We start from the raw sequence: 15729 nt of genomic DNA on the forward strand, positions 1-15729 counted from the left end.
AGTAAGTCAAATTGCTTGCAGATATTATTCAGTTCTATTATTTCTTTGCTGACTTTTTGTCTAGTTGATCTATTTCTTTGTGACAATGGAGTGTTAAGGTCCCCTATTACAACTGTGTTCTTGTGCATTTGGTTTTTCATGTCCATTAGTATTTGTCTTATATAGTTGGTGCTCCTGTATTTGGTGCATATATAATTGTTAGTTCTTCCTCTTGAATTTTGCCACTAACGAGTAGGTAGTGACCTTCTTTATCTCTTTTAATCATTTTAGGTTTGAAGTTCACATTGTCTACAAGTAGAATAGTTGCCCCTGCTTTTTTCTGGATTCCTATTGCACAGAGTACTGTTTTCCATCCTTTGACTTTTAATCTATGAGATTCCTTTTGAGCCATATATGTTTCTTGTATACAGCATATTGTGGGATCATGTTTCTTGATCAATTCTGTCAAACTATTTCTTTTGATAGGAGAATTGAAGCCATTTACATTTATGAATATCACTGATATGTACTGGCTCAACTTTGCCATTTTATGTTCCAGTTGTTTGCTTTCTGCTTTTCCCCTTGTTTAAATTGCTGGTCCTACCTAGTGGTTTCTTTCTATTGCCGTTATGGAGATTATGGTCATTTTTATCTCTATCTAGTATGTCTTTCAATACTCTTTCTAGGGTTGCTTTGGTGGACATGAATTCCTTCAGTTGTTCTTTGTCGTAGAAGTATTTCTCCATTAAGTTTAAATGAAAGTTTTTCTGGGTACATCAGTCTGGGTTGAAAGTTGTTTTCTCTCAGGGTTTGAAATACCTCACTCCAAGCTCATCTTGACTTAAGGGTTTGTGCTGAAAAGTCTGCTATGATTCCTTGATAGGTGAGTTTTCCTATAGGTGAGTTATGTCTTTTCTCTAACAGTTTTAACATTCTGTTTTTATGCTGTATGTCTGAGATCTAAATTATTATATGTCTGGGTGTAGATTTATGTTGGTTGTGACTGTTTGGCATTCTATATGCCTCACTTATTTGCATATCACATTTTCCTCATGTTTGGGAAATTTTCTGCTATTACTTCTGTGAATATTTTAGTTATGTCATTTACATTGGTTCCTGCATCTTCACTGATGCCTATTAATCTTATATTGTTTCTCTTGGCATCATCTTGAAGCTGCTGGATTGTCACTTCATGCTACTTTGTTATTTTTTAAAGTTCTATGCTTTCATCATAACTAATTGTGATCCTGTCCTCAAGGTCTGAAATCCTATCCTCAGCTTCATTGCTGAGGTATTGGTTTTGTCAGCTTTCAATAAAATTTTTTGTTTCTTGGATGTCTCTTTGAGTTTCTTTCATGAATTCTGCTTGTTTTCTATATTGTTAATTCAAGGTTTCAATCAGTTTCCCATGCTTTTGTACTTTTTTCTCTATTTCTTCTTTAGCTGTGCTCAGCAACTCCTTTGCAAAGGTTGTTATTTCGGTCTTTACATGGGAGAGTACTTCTAATCTGATTTCCTCTATAGCCTCATGGAGTTGTTTTTTTTTTTTTTTTTTATTTCACTCACTATCTTTTCAGAGATTTCCAGTATGTTAATTTTGAAGTCCTCTATTTCAATGTCTCCTGTACTTGCCCCTGGTGGACTAGATGTTTGAGATCGCATTTTGCTTTTTAATTTTGCTATTTTCTCCTTTCAAGTTAATATTTGGTCCTTCAGTCCCACTACTGTCAACTGTTGGTAGAGTGTGTCTTGAGGTCCTACTGTAAGGTTGATGTTTGTCCAATTTCTGGGTCCCACAATGAAGAGTTGGGCCAGTCCCACCTGACTTCCCCCTGCAGGGCCTATTGGGTAAGTCCTACATTCTTCCTGAGCTGACAAGCCTAGTAGTATTGAGGTAGGTCAACTATTAGTTCCTGCCATTACTTTATCTTCAGGTTATTCCAGGTCGCCAAATATCCCTATCTATAGTGTTTGTGTCAGGTCAGGCCCTACTGTGTCCCTATTGTGTGCCTGTGTGTCTCATAAGACCTTTTGACTTTCTCCAAGTTTGAGGAGTCCTTATTGGCACACTCCTGTCTGATGTTCTCTGTGTACAGGAAGGAGTCACCCACACTCTTGCCAGACTCATCAAGGTCTTACAGTTAGTTGGAGGAAGCTTTATAACTGGCCTATTTACACACTGTATACCTCTATTTAGGGACATACTCACCACACTGACTGGAGCCTGCTGATCTTCTGTTTGGGTGAGGCAGTTACTGAACCTCCCTTCAAGCCAGTACAGTTAATCCATTGTAGCCCAAGGTTCTGGGAGAAAGGTTGCAAGCTGAAGATCAAGAGCAGTATTAGGTCCAGGAGGTAGGGAGTGTCCTCGAGGGGCCAACAGGTATCTTGGGTCTGTGCATCCGCTCAGCATGTGGGAAGTGCAGTGCAGCAGTGTAGGTGATCCTGGGCCATGGGGTGGGCCAGTGGCATCAGTCAGGTGTCTGCAGGGCACTGTGGCATACACGGTCCTAGGCTAAGGAGTGGGCCAGTGGCATCAGCCCAAGCATCCATGGGGCACATGGGAAACACAATGCAGTGGTGTATGTGGTTCTGGGCTGAAGGGCAGGCCAGTGACATCAGTCCACGTGTCCTCAGAATGCTATCTTGTTTTGAAGTCCTGTATCACTTTCATGGTTTTGTTCTGAGTGGGTTCATTCTATTTCGTCCTGTTTGGCTCTATTCTACTTAGTGAAGTTGTAACTTCACCAAGTTGTTGAAGTTGTAGAACAAATACCAGGAGCAGCACAAGAGCCTAGTGATTGTAGCATGCTGAAGTCTTCTGTTTGGGTGAGATGTCACTGAGTCTCCCTTTAACTCAACACAGTTAATCCACTGCAGTTTAAGGTTCTGGGAGGAGGAATGGGAGCTAAAGATCAAGTACTTGGTCTAGGAGATGGGGAAGGTCACCGAGGCCAGCAGCCATTGGCACGGCGTTCCTCCAGGCCAGCAGGAGTCGCGCAGAAAGCGTGCAGCAGCTCGGGCCAAGTTCTAAGGGCCATGCGCATACCTCAGGGCCAGTGGGAGTCACGTAGGAAGCACGTGGCAGCACAGGCCAACATCCAAGGGCAGAGTGGCATTCCTCAGTGCCAGCAAGAGTTGTACAAGAAGCACATGAAGTCACAGGCCTAGGTCAAGGGCAGCATGTGTTTCTCAGGGACAGTAGGAGTCACTGTATAATAACTTTTAAGAGAAAGGTGATACTTAGTTTGAAACTCCAAGGCACAATTGCCTGTCTCCAGCTCCAAAAAGTCCAGTAAATCCTGAACCAGCATTTCATCATGAGACCATCAGGGAAAGGAAAGACAAAAGGGTTCTCAGCACTGAAAAACTACAACATAGACTGGAATGGACAGAGCATTCTCCCACTTACTTATTTCAGAACCAGTTTTTTACCTAATATGCTGCCAAGGCTGATTCTTAGTATACTGCTAAAGGAAAAAACTGTATTTTTATTTGGAATTACTCTCATATATTTTCATCCTGATCTTCTCATAGAAATCAACTCAGTTTCTCCATCCTATTATCCTCAGTCCTCCAAAACAAAAGCTTATGGAGTAAGCCAGCATAGAAAAAATCTCAGCTCTGACACCAGTTGGGAAATCTTGGCAAGTTATTTAATAAACCTCACACTCAGCTACTACATGTGAAGAATGACTGTGTCAATGGTTCTTCTGTAACATAAAAAAATTCTTCACTTTCCATCCACCTTCCCATGCTCACCAACTTCTTTCAATTGAACACAAAGGAATTTTTCCATTTTCTTACTCTAATTAGATAATGCTGACTCATGGCTAAAAAGTGGAGGAAGAACAGATAGCAACAATATGAGTTTTCAGTATAGAATAAAGGTTTCTGCTATAAACTTACAGAGGAAGTTTAAGAAACAAGACGGAGGGAAAAAAAGACAGGAGGGGCAGAGAGATTTACAAGGGAGGAGTCAGAGAACAAAGAAAGTCATCATCTGTGATAGTTAGTTTTTATTGTCAACTTGACTGTCTTAAGAGTTGCCAAGAAATTTTGTAAAGCATATTTCTGGGTATGTCTATGAGAGTTTTCTTCAGGGAAGACCGACTGTGATCAGCAAACAGAGTGGGTAAGACTCACTGTGAATGCTGAAGGCACCATCTGATAAACTGAGGGACTGGATGTACCAAAAAAGCTGGAGCATGGTGAGGTTTATAATCATGCGCAACACCTTTCTCAAGTGTGTATGGTTTCTCTTCTGGCATTATCTGTTGACGTAAGACTTGGAATACTTCAGCATTTGAACATGGAATGGAAAGCCAGCAGCTCTCCACATGGCTTCCAGAACTCTCTGGAGGCTTCTGGCTACTGGTTCCCCTGACTCACTGGCCTGTAGGCAGTTCAGGCTCTGAGTGTGTAAACCAATCCAGTAAGTCTCCTTTTATAACTGTATTTGTATTCTACTGGTTCTGTTTCCCTGAAAAACCCCAATGTATCATGAAACTTGAGAATGAAGTAGCTAATGGAAAATGAATAATCATGATCTGTCCCTTTGGTTGCCATCCAGAAAAACTACAAATTTCCAATTACCCATACCCCACTTGGAAGCTATACTCACTTATATCACCAGAAATACTCAAAAAAGTATGTGTCATACAGCAGTGCACTATTTCAAGGAAAAAAAAAAGGTTTGCACTGAAAGGATGATAATATGAAGGGAAAGCTACTGCCTGAAGCTCCTTCAGTGGGATGTCTGAGCATCAGAGGAAATCATATTGTTACCTGCTTTTAATTCCAATTATTATACTTACCAGTTTAAAGACTGTTAAAGACACTTTGTCTCTGAAGCTAGGATTCTTCTGTGAAATGATGATGCAACATTATTATGCACTTGTAAGTCAGTAAGGGATGATATCTAAGCATGTATGTGCCTGTTGTAGTTCATGACTAGATGCCCCCCTCATACCGTTCACAAAGCCTCATGCAGTCATGGAAGGGTTGAGCTTTTCAAAAGTGGCTGAATCTAGAGTTTGTTACTGACTCATGATCCAGTGCTGGGATTAAAGGTTCAAGGGATACACCTGCCCTCGGGTAGGTAGCCAGAATACCATACAAGGGATAGAAAAAGACTTGTCTGCTCTCTCCCTCTTGCTACTTTTGCTATCATGAACTGTTGCCCTCTGCCATGTGCTACCTTGCCTTGGACCCAGCCAATTATGGACTGAAACCTCTACAAACTGTGAGCTAAATAAACCTTTCCTTCCTTAACCTTGGGTGTTGGGTATTCTCTCTCAGAAACAAGTACAGTAACTGAGACAGGGCTCATGCACTTTTTCTACTTTCCGTTATTAACATTAGTGTTCACTAAACGGACACCTCAATCCACAACAAGATCAAGAACTCAGAGGTCCAAGAAAGATTTAAGCTTTTCCTCTCCCTACTACCACAAACCTGTACATTGTTGAGAGAAAAGGGAAAATCTCTGCTATTATTTAAAAAATACATTTTACACTGTTTTAAACAAGAATACATAGAAAATCACTAATATAAAGGTAAAATTTTATATATAAGCATTTAAACATTAGCCTACAGAATTATAAGTATGTAAAAGATGTTACCTTAGTTGACTTTCACATATCCTAACTATGCTCAGGATTTTAAAGGACTCCTAATGTATAGAATTTTAAATTATTTCCATAGTCAGGGTATACTGTTCAGAAGTCCCCTTTTAGAGGGTCAGGGTATCTTGCTTCTCATAACAGCTATGTGGTGCATTCCCCACTTACAAAAAAACCACCAATTATGGGAAATTACCACATGTAACATCAAGTTCCAAAATGTTTGTAGGTAAAACTGAAAACTGAAACACTGATAAAAGTATCTTTTCCATGTCTGTTACTAACAAATACCTTAAGAAATAAAATCATATGCTTACTGCTCCATCACACCGGCCATCCTGAATCCTTAGAAACATTCGTACATTTTTCACACTTTCAAACATGCAAATCCCAGAGCTGATCTTGTGCACTTTCCAGTAAGATCTTTCAGACTGGCTTCCGGCTCCAGTGCAGTTTCCATCAGGCTGGAGACACAGGGCCTGACACAGGCTCGTGGCAAGCAGAACCACAGCACTGTTGCAGAACACTCCCTTCAAAGTAAGGAATAACAAAAAGGTGATAAGTGACTAAGCACACATTCTGTTAGGGAGAGACAGCTGGAGAATCAGTCCTCCTACAGGCTCACAGTTAGCTGAATCTTATTAGGAGATTGGTAACTGAAAATGAGCAAAACAAATAATATATACATAGCTAAATAAAATTAATAGGTTTACGCCAGTAACTATTGAGAGTGTAGGGTCAGCATCTGATGCTATGTAGGTTTTTTTTTTTTTTTAAGATACATTTGCCAGTTAATCCTGATTATCAGTTTGACTGGATTCAGAGACTTCTGAGAAGTGCCTCGACTGTGAGAGCACTAGCCTCACAATGAGTGAGTTCACAGCTGAACGGGTGATTAGGAAGAGGATTTAACTGAAGGAATATAAACAAACCTTTGCCCCTTTAAACTGCAAATGGCAGGTATGTTGTACCAGTAATGGGAAAGCTGACTGGTACCACATACAACACAAAACATTTCTCCTAAGGAACTAATAATCACTAAAAGCAAATAATATTTATATTAATAAAAGGCAAAGTAAAAACTTTTTTATACAAGTACTCAAATTATGGAATGCAATCAGTGGACATGAATTAAATGTATGCACACAAGAATTAATGAAAAAAGCAAACAAGATACATTGCAGTAAATCCATGCAATCATTAAGAGAACAATATAAAAAGTTCTTGAAAATCAACTAAAAATATATATTCACACTGTAAAGTAGTGGATAAAAGGCTAACATACCATCATGAAAGGTATAAATTCAATTAATGTGTAAGCATAAGAAAAGGTAATTCATACCAGCAGTGAATAAAAGCTTAACTTAGGTGTTTATTCTTCTAAGTAGTTATCTAAAAGCTCCTGTTTCAGACCACATTCAACACTGAGGTTAGTGAGATGCTCCAAGGTGTGGGGAATAAAGAACTTAACCTTACCCAGAGAAGTCTGGTCTTTGCTTCACCTTCAGAGAGATAATCTTTAAGGCCCTGGAGTCGACACGTCTGATGGGAGTGTGTTTGTGCTCCTAGTGCCCCGGCCGGAGAGTAATAATATGACTTAGAGTAGGACACTTTGGGTCGTAACATATCAACTAAGCCCCTAAGAGGCTGGAGACTGAAATCACCCACAAAAACAATGTGTTGGAACTGCAGTATAGACTCCTGATACCAAGCTTGGGGGAACTTCCCTACTTGACATAACCTCCTCTGTATCACGCCACATTAGTGATGAGAAAGGAACATTAGTATCTGGACTGCACAGGGAGAAGACGACTAGATGTTCCACATCTGCTGCTTTTCCTAGGCTCTGCCCTATGTGTCTGTCAAGTAGCACATTCTGATCTGTATTCTTTCTGTGTAATAAGCCTATGAGCATAATGCCTTTCAACGACTTTTTGAGTCCTTCTACTGAAATGCCAAGCCTAGACAGTGTTTTAGGAACCCCTAACTCTACAGTTGATGCCAGACATGAAATGGTAGAACAGACTTTTGCCTCTAACTTCATGATTGTCAAAGAAATACAAATTGATACATTCTGGAAAAAATTCGATATTGTTTCTAGAGTATTAAAAGTTTCATATTGCAAACCTTAAACTCAATTTGTAATATTTTAAGCTAAAAAAATACAGCCAAAGGTTAATGTTAAAGTATATATTACAGTACCATGTGCACAAGATCTAAAATTAAAACAGAAAAATGTTTCATACTTTTTCTTATTTTAAAGAGAAAAAATACAAAACTTCAAAATAAGATAATAAGGGTAACATTGGTTAATATATTACACATTATTATCTTTAAATTAGTTATTCATAGGACAACATAATGGCATTTAGTTGTCCAGACAATACTAGCATGAATCTTTCTCTTCAGTGAACTAACAGAAAATAGTAGTATAACTATCTTATCTGATTGTATATATATATATATATATATATATATATATATATATATATATAATTTACTTTTACCCTTCTTCTTTTCTGAATCCCTTGTTGCAGTTTTTATTTCCTTTTGAAGCTTCTTGCTTATGTACAATGTGTTGTACATTTTGGATCTTAATTACTTCTCATGCTAGAGAGACAAGACAATGTTTAACACATATGCATCTGGTTTATTTCACTTATGAGTATGTTCTTGAGTTGCATTCATTTATCTATAAAATTTTCCAGTTTATTCTTCTTTATAGCTGAGTATTACTCCATTGTATAAAAAGATTATCCTTTTTTATCCATTCCATGGGTGATGGGAATTTGGGTTGTTTCCAAGATCCAGCTATTACAAATTGTGCAACTATAAACATGGGTGCATATGTAACACTGTGGTATGAGGTTTTAATTATCCTGGGAAGATACTCAGAAGGGGAATAGTTGGATGAAATGGGACCTATAGTCCTAATTTTTGAAGAATCTCCACAATGATTCCCGTATCAGTTGTACCAGTCTACACTCCCACCAACAGGGGAGAAGGGACTCTTTCCCCACAGCTCCTCCAGAATTCATTATTGCTTAATTTTTTGACCTAGGCCATTCTTTCTTGGGTGAGATGGAATCTCAGTTCTTTTAATTTGCATCCCTTGAGTGACCAGGGATCTTGAACTTTTTTTCATATATTTATTTGCTGTTTGTATTCTTCATCTGAGAAGTGTCTATTCATTTGATGCCCATTTTTGGACTGGGTCTTTAAATTTAGGAGGTCAACAAAGATCCTAAAGGGCTGGAGATATTTTATTTTTTGGAGTTCTTTATATGTTTTCAATAGTAATCTTTTGTTGAACAACAACTGGAAAATATATTTTCCCACATTGTGGATTGTATCTTCACTCTGTTGAGGGTTTTTTCTAACTGTGCAATAGCTTTTTAATCAGACGAGATCCTACTTGTTGATTCTTCATGATAGTTCCTGTCTTATCAGTTTTATTCATGAAGTCTTTGCCCACACTAGTGTCTTCAAAAGTTTTACTTACTCTACCTTCCAGCAGATTTAATTTTTCTGTTCTAATATTTATATCTTCAATCCATTTCAAATTTAATTTAGTACACAGTGAAAACTATGGGTCCAATTTTAATCTTTGGCATACATATCCAGTTTATCCAGCACATTTATTAAAGAGGTTATGTTTCGTCTAGTGAATGTGTTTAGCACCTTTGTCAAACATAAGGTGGTTTAGTGTGTCTGGAGTTGTTTATGCATCTTCGAATCTGTTTCACTGATCTTCAAGTCTGTGTTTTTCTAATATCATGCTGTTTTTATCACAATAGCTTTATAGTATCGTATTGTGATGCGCCCTGCCTTGCCTTTGCTGCCCAAAATTGTCTTTGTATTCTAAGTCCCTTCTGGTTCCAAATAAATTTTAGGATTGGTTTCCCTAATTCCATGAGACACACTACTGGAAACTCTGATCAGAATTGAATTAAGTCTGTATAAGTTTTAGAAGCGTGGCCATTTTCAGTATATTGATTCTTCCTATCCAAGACCAAGTAATTCAAGAAGTCTTTGCCCACACCCGTGTCTTCAAAAGTTTTACTTATTCTACCTTCCGGCAGATTTAATTTTTCTGTTTTAATATTTAGATATCCTCTTCAATCTCCTTTTTCAATGCAGTTTTCAACATAGAAGTCTTTTACATCTTTCCTTAGATTGATTGCTAGGTGTTTCATCTTTGGGGGATACTTCTATTAAAGGTGTTATTTCCCTAATATCTTAGCAAGTTTATTATACACGTACAGGAAGAATACTGATTTTTGAGTGTTGATTTTGTATCTAGTTATGCTACTGAATTTGCTTATTAAATCTACCAGTTTTTAATGCAGTTTTTGGGGTCTTCTATGTAGAGTATCATGTCATCTCAAATAATGGTAATTTAACTTCTTACTTTCCTATTGCTATTCCTTTTATTTATTTCTCTTGTATAATTGCTCTGACTAAAGTTTCCAGGACTCGAATAAGAGTGGAGACAGTGGACATGCTTGTGTTGCTCCTGATTTTAGAAAGAAAGTTTTCATTTAGTATGGTGTTGGCTGTTGGCTTGTCATAAATGGTTTTTATCAGATTGAGACAAAGACCATCTATTCCAGTTTTCTGTAGTGTTTTAATCCTGAATGGGTACTGGACTTTGTCAAAAGGTTTTTCTACATCTATTGAGATGATTATATGATTTTTGTCCTTGGCTCTGCTAATATGCTGTATTACATTTATTGATTTATGTATGTTGAACTATACCCACATCTCTGGGATGAATCCCACTTGGTCATGGTGTACAATCTTCTTGACAACTTGCTGCATTTTGTTTGTCAGTACTTTATTGAGGATTTTTGCATTAATGTTCATCAGGGAGATTGGCCCATAATTCTCTTTCTTACTTGGGTCCTTCTGTGGTTTTCATATCATGGTAATGCTTGTTTCCAGGAATTAATCTGGAAGTACCACTTCCCTTTCAATTTCATTAAAGAGATTGAGAAGTAGTGGTGTTAGGCCTTCTCTAAATTTCTTATAGAATTCAGCAATGAATCCACCATGGGCTTGGCTTTTCTTTGTTTGTGGGTTTTAATTACATCTTTGATTTCACTGATTGATATTGACTTATTTAGGATATTTCCATACTCTTGATTCAGCTTTGGTAATTCATTTGTATCTAGGAATATGTCCATTATTTTCTGTATTTTCCATCTTATTACAATACAAGTTATCAAAATAGGTGTACGTGATCTTCTGAATTTCTGCAGGGTTCTTTGTGATTTCCCTCATTTATCCCTAATTGCATGGATTTGAGTCTTTTCTCTCCTTTTTAAAATAAGGTTGGATAAGGGTTTGTCGATTTCATTTAATCTTTCAAAGAACCCACTCGATTCATTGATTCTTTGTACTGATTTTAGCTTCCAGTATGTTAATTTCTGCTCTGATCTTTATAATTTCTTCCACTATATGAATTTTTGGCTTAGCCTGATCTTCTTTTTCTAGAAATTTGAGGTTCACTATTAAGCTGTTTATTGTATCTGCTCTGTTTTTCTGATATGGGTATTTACTGTTATAAATTTCCCTCTTAGGATTGTTTTATTATGTCCCATAAGTTCCAGTAAGTTGTGCAGTCATTAGCATTCAATTGTTAAAGCTGTCTAATTTCTTAATTTTGATTGTTATTCATTGGTTGTTCAGGTTGTTCTTTAATTTCCACATGTTTATGAAGTTCCTGTGGTTTTTTTTTCCACAGTGAATATCCAATTTCACTGCATTATGGTCTGATCATATGCATGGGATAATTTCAGTTCCCTTGCATTTACTTACGCATGTTCTATGAGCTAGTATGAGGTCTATTTTGGAGAGCATCCTGTGTATAGCTGAAAAGAATATGTATTCTGATGTTGTGGAGTGGAACACTCATAGACATCTATTAAGTTGATTTGTTCAAAAGTCTGGTTCAGCTCTAATATTTCATTGTTGATTTCTGTCTAGTTTATCTGTCTTTTTGTGACAGTGGGGGATAGAGATCCCCAGTATGATTGTATTAGTGCTTATTTGATTTTTCATGCCTGTTCACATTTGTTTTATACTGTCAGGTGCACTGGTACTTGCTGCATATTTTTACAATTGTTATCTCTTCCTCTTGCAGACTTCCCTTTACAAGGATTCAGTGACCTTCTTTATCTTTTTTAATCAGTCTTGGCTTGAAATTCACTTTGCTAATAGGATAGCTACTCCTGCTTTTTTCTGGGTTCCTGTCACATAGAATATTGTTTTCCATTCTTTCACTTTCAATCTGTGGATTTCTTTTTGGATTTAGTGTTTCTTTATGCAACATATTGTTTGATCTTGCTTCTTGATCCATTCTGCCAGTCCGTGTCTTTTGATTGGTGAACTGATACCATTAACATTGTTGGTTATAACCGATGGTATTAACATCCTCATCATATTATTTTTCTTGTTGCTGGCTGCCCTTCTTTTTCCCCCTCCCTTTGTTTAATTATTTGCCTTGCCTGGTATATTTCTTCTGTTGGGGTTCATGGAGTTGTAGATCTTGCTATCTCTTTTTAGACTGTCCTTCAAAACATGTTGAAATGCTGGTTTGTTGTCATAAATTTCCTCAGATGTCTGTCATGAAAGTATCTTATATCTCCACCAATTTTGAAAGATAGTTTTGTAAGGCACATAAATCTGGATTGAAGGTTTTTTCCTTTAGAACTTAAAATATTCCAAGGTCTTCTTGACTTGAGGGTTTGTGCTGAGAAGTCAGCTGTAATTCTGGTGGGCTTTTCTTTATAGGTGATTTGTTTCTTTTCCCTAACAGCTTATAGGATTCTATCTTTCAGTTGAATTTCTGGAATCTTGACTATGATATGCCTGACTATAGATTTTTTTTAACTTTGGCTAATTGGAGTTCTATATGCCTCACTTATTTGTATGTCAAATAAATTTCTCGACAAGGGAAATTTTCTGCCACAATGTCTGTAAATAGGTTTTCCATGTCATTTGTCCTATTTCCTGCTTTCTCATTGACTCCAATAAATTTTAAGTTATTCCTATTTGCCTCACCTAGAAGTTAGTGGATTTATGTCTCATAGTCCCTAGCTATTTTTAACAAATCTTTTTTTTTTTCATGATGGCTAACTGCAAGCCTTCTGTATCTGAAATCACATAATCCTACTAGCTTAATGTGCTATGAAAACTTTCAGTAAAATTTTTATTATCCTAGATATCTGCTTGAATCTGCCTTGTGAATTCCATTTATTTCTTAAACTAAATATTCATCATTTCTATAATTTTCTTAAGCTCATGTTTTTGGTCTCTATCTGCTCTACAGTCACTAAGCATGATCTTCACTGTAGACACCATCTCAGCAATTATTTGATAAATTATTTCTGATTTCATTTCTTCCAGAAGCTCATTCAATTTCTTTGTTGTTACCACTTCAGAGAGTCTTGGTGGCAGACTTTCACATTATTCCACCTCGTTGCCCTCTGAGTTTGCCTTTAATGACCTGGATACCTGGGATTGCATCTTGTTTAAGTGTCTTCTAGTTTTCTTTCCTTTCCTGTGGTGATGCTTGTAAATTGCCTATGTTGGGTTGCTTCATTGCTAGCATTTGGAACTCTTAGGTAACGATTATTTCTCCAAGGTATCTCCCATGTGAAGTTGAGCTAACCATTAACTTACCACTTTTAACCATATGAATTAGATTTGTGGTCATATAACAAAATCTCAAACAAACCAGAAAAAAATTATATGCAGTACACAAGTTCTTAATATGTCAATTTTGCCCTCAGAAGTTAAAATTTAAAATGGGTTAATGAAAAAATAGAGAAGTGGAAGAAGAAGAAGAGATTAGAACAAAGAGGATCAAGCTACCCTTGGGAAACTGGTGCATAAGACTGGAGGGAAAGAGAGAAGGAAGAGATAAAAAGAACAGAGTACAACCACAAAGAGCCCAAAAACCATATTCACACTCATACAAAAACAAGATCAAACGAGGGAGAAAAAACAAAAAGCAAAAAATGAAAACAAAACCACAACAGCAAAAATAAGAGAGAGAGAAAGAAAACAAAAAAGAAGTCCACTTCTGGGTTTGTCTCTGCTATCACTGGTAGACATGTGGAGACAGAGCACCATTGGAGCCAATCTATCCCAGCTAACCAACAGGAGCTGTGGGGCAGGGTAAATGAATAACCTCAGCAAGCCTGCACTTCCTGACCAAGACTAGACTCTTTCAGGCTGCAGCCCATCCGTGCCCCTTATGTGGGTCTGAGCCCAGCTGGGAACTGCTGGATAGAGCCGGCAGCCGCTCTGAGTTCTTTATTCAGTCAGCTCCTTTCCTGAACCACTTTCTTCAGTGACAGGACTGAGTCCTCATGCTCATCACCAACCAGTGCAGTCCTTCCTGTGCAGCACTCCCCTGCACTGCTTAACCTCTCTATGAGGCCGCTGGGGTTGTCAGCTGTCACAGTGTGTCCACAGGTTTGAATCACTCCTCATCACTCATGCAGCGAGTCCCTTCTCTGGCACTGAAGTTTCTCCCTTCACTCTCTCCATGGGCTTCAATTCACACTTCAGATTCTTACTGGGTCCAAGAGACCCACTTCCCCACTCCTTGTCTGCCTCACAATGCTATATTCCAGCATCTGGACAGCAACTCTCAGAGGGGCTCTTTCTCTGCTGCTTACTGCTCTACTGTCTTGGTGCTCCCAAGCAGTAATTTATAAATATATATATATACCATACGAAATCCTCTTTGAATATTAAATAATGTGTTATGAGTTAAATTTTTATTGTTTGAAAAGGAATAATGTTAGGAAGTATTTATTATATGAAAGTATAATCAGCTTTAAAAAGACAGGAGTTTGGTTTGAAACATTATCTACCACTTAGTAACTACACTACACTGGCTGGGGATTTAGCTCAGCGGCATAAGCACCTGCCTGGCAAGTGTGAGGTCATAAATTTGATCCCTGGTACGAAAAAAATTCACATATTTATATTCTCTTTCTCTCTCTCCTCACAGAACATTGAATCTAGGGCCTTTGCACAAAGTTCCATCACCAGTCCACTTTTTATTAACTTTTATTTTGACAGAGTCTAAATCATTAAATTGTCCAGGTCAGGCTCAAACTTATGATTCTCCTGCCTCAGCCTCACAGAGTGCTCAGATTACAGACATGTGCTGCCATATCCAGCTCACTTAGATCCTTAATATCACTGAAAATCCTTCCTTTGCCTTTAAAATGTAGGTATTTGTCAGTGCTTTGCTGATGATTTAGTCTTATATGTGATAAAAATCTCAGTAAAATGTCTATAAATTGCCAATCTCATAAATTGTAGCTATTATAATAAAAATATTTTTAATACAAATCCATAAATACATACCATAAACAAAGAGACTAAAGCATGCTCAATAATCACAGGACACAAACCTCAGTCGCTAGAAAAGTTCAATATGCTCACTTGTTTAAGATACTCTAACTTTTTAGTTAAGAATCTCCATGTGTAAAGTTTTTATGTGTAGCTTCAGGCAGATGCAGGGCATTATTCCATTCGCATTACATTGCTGCTAAAGCTGTGATCTCTACTGCTTTTGAGAGTCCGGGGAAACAATAGTAATAGGCCTCAGTGCCACCTAGTGGAAGCAGACCTGATTACTACAGTGTGATTCAATCCAAAATTTTCCTCAATCAGGCAAAAGAAACTTATTTAGCAGTATAAACTTTGACGATGAAACTCCATTTACCTTGACAAAAACGACAAATTCTCCTGAGAGGTCTGCATAGCCTGCTGGTGACTCATCAGCTGTTCGGCCACGGCGGTTAAAACTCACTGTGTGGCCAGGAAGCAGTGCTGACTCCAGAAGCACAGAGCGGCTGGGCTGGTGCAGCACCCGCAGCTCAGTAGGAGCTCTACCACCAGCCTAAAAGAGTTAGAAAAGAAAATAAAAGAAGTCCAACTCTGAATCAACAAGAGGAAAAATAAGATTGAAAATGTTCTGATATTATGTGCATAATGGATGCAGGTCTACTCCACACTGTATAGACTTTGAACCACTTCCATAGTCTCTTGTTTTTGTAATTCAACTGCTTTTATTCCTCAGTCTTATTGTCAGTGTACT

At 37.7% G+C, this 15729-nt stretch overlaps 1 protein-coding gene across 1 annotated transcript in view; it reads right to left on the reverse strand.

Moving 5' to 3' along the window:
• The window catches only part of Rp1 (RP1 axonemal microtubule associated), a 388520-nt gene that overhangs the window by 249084 nt on the left and 123707 nt on the right, over positions 1-15729 (reverse strand). The window contains exons 14-15 of the mRNA XM_063258495.1: positions 15355-15531; positions 5921-6133 (exon numbers count right to left, since the gene is read on the reverse strand). Coding sequence (XP_063114565.1) covers positions 5921-6133; positions 15355-15531 — 390 coding nt within the window. The remainder of the gene's footprint in view (positions 1-5920; positions 6134-15354; positions 15532-15729) is intronic.

This window comes from Cavia porcellus, unplaced genomic scaffold (genome assembly GCF_034190915.1).
Source record: "Cavia porcellus strain 051 isolate PalLab524CR breed Dunkin Hartley unplaced genomic scaffold, mCavPor4.1 scaffold_11, whole genome shotgun sequence".
NCBI lineage: Eukaryota > Metazoa > Chordata > Mammalia > Rodentia > Caviidae > Cavia > Cavia porcellus.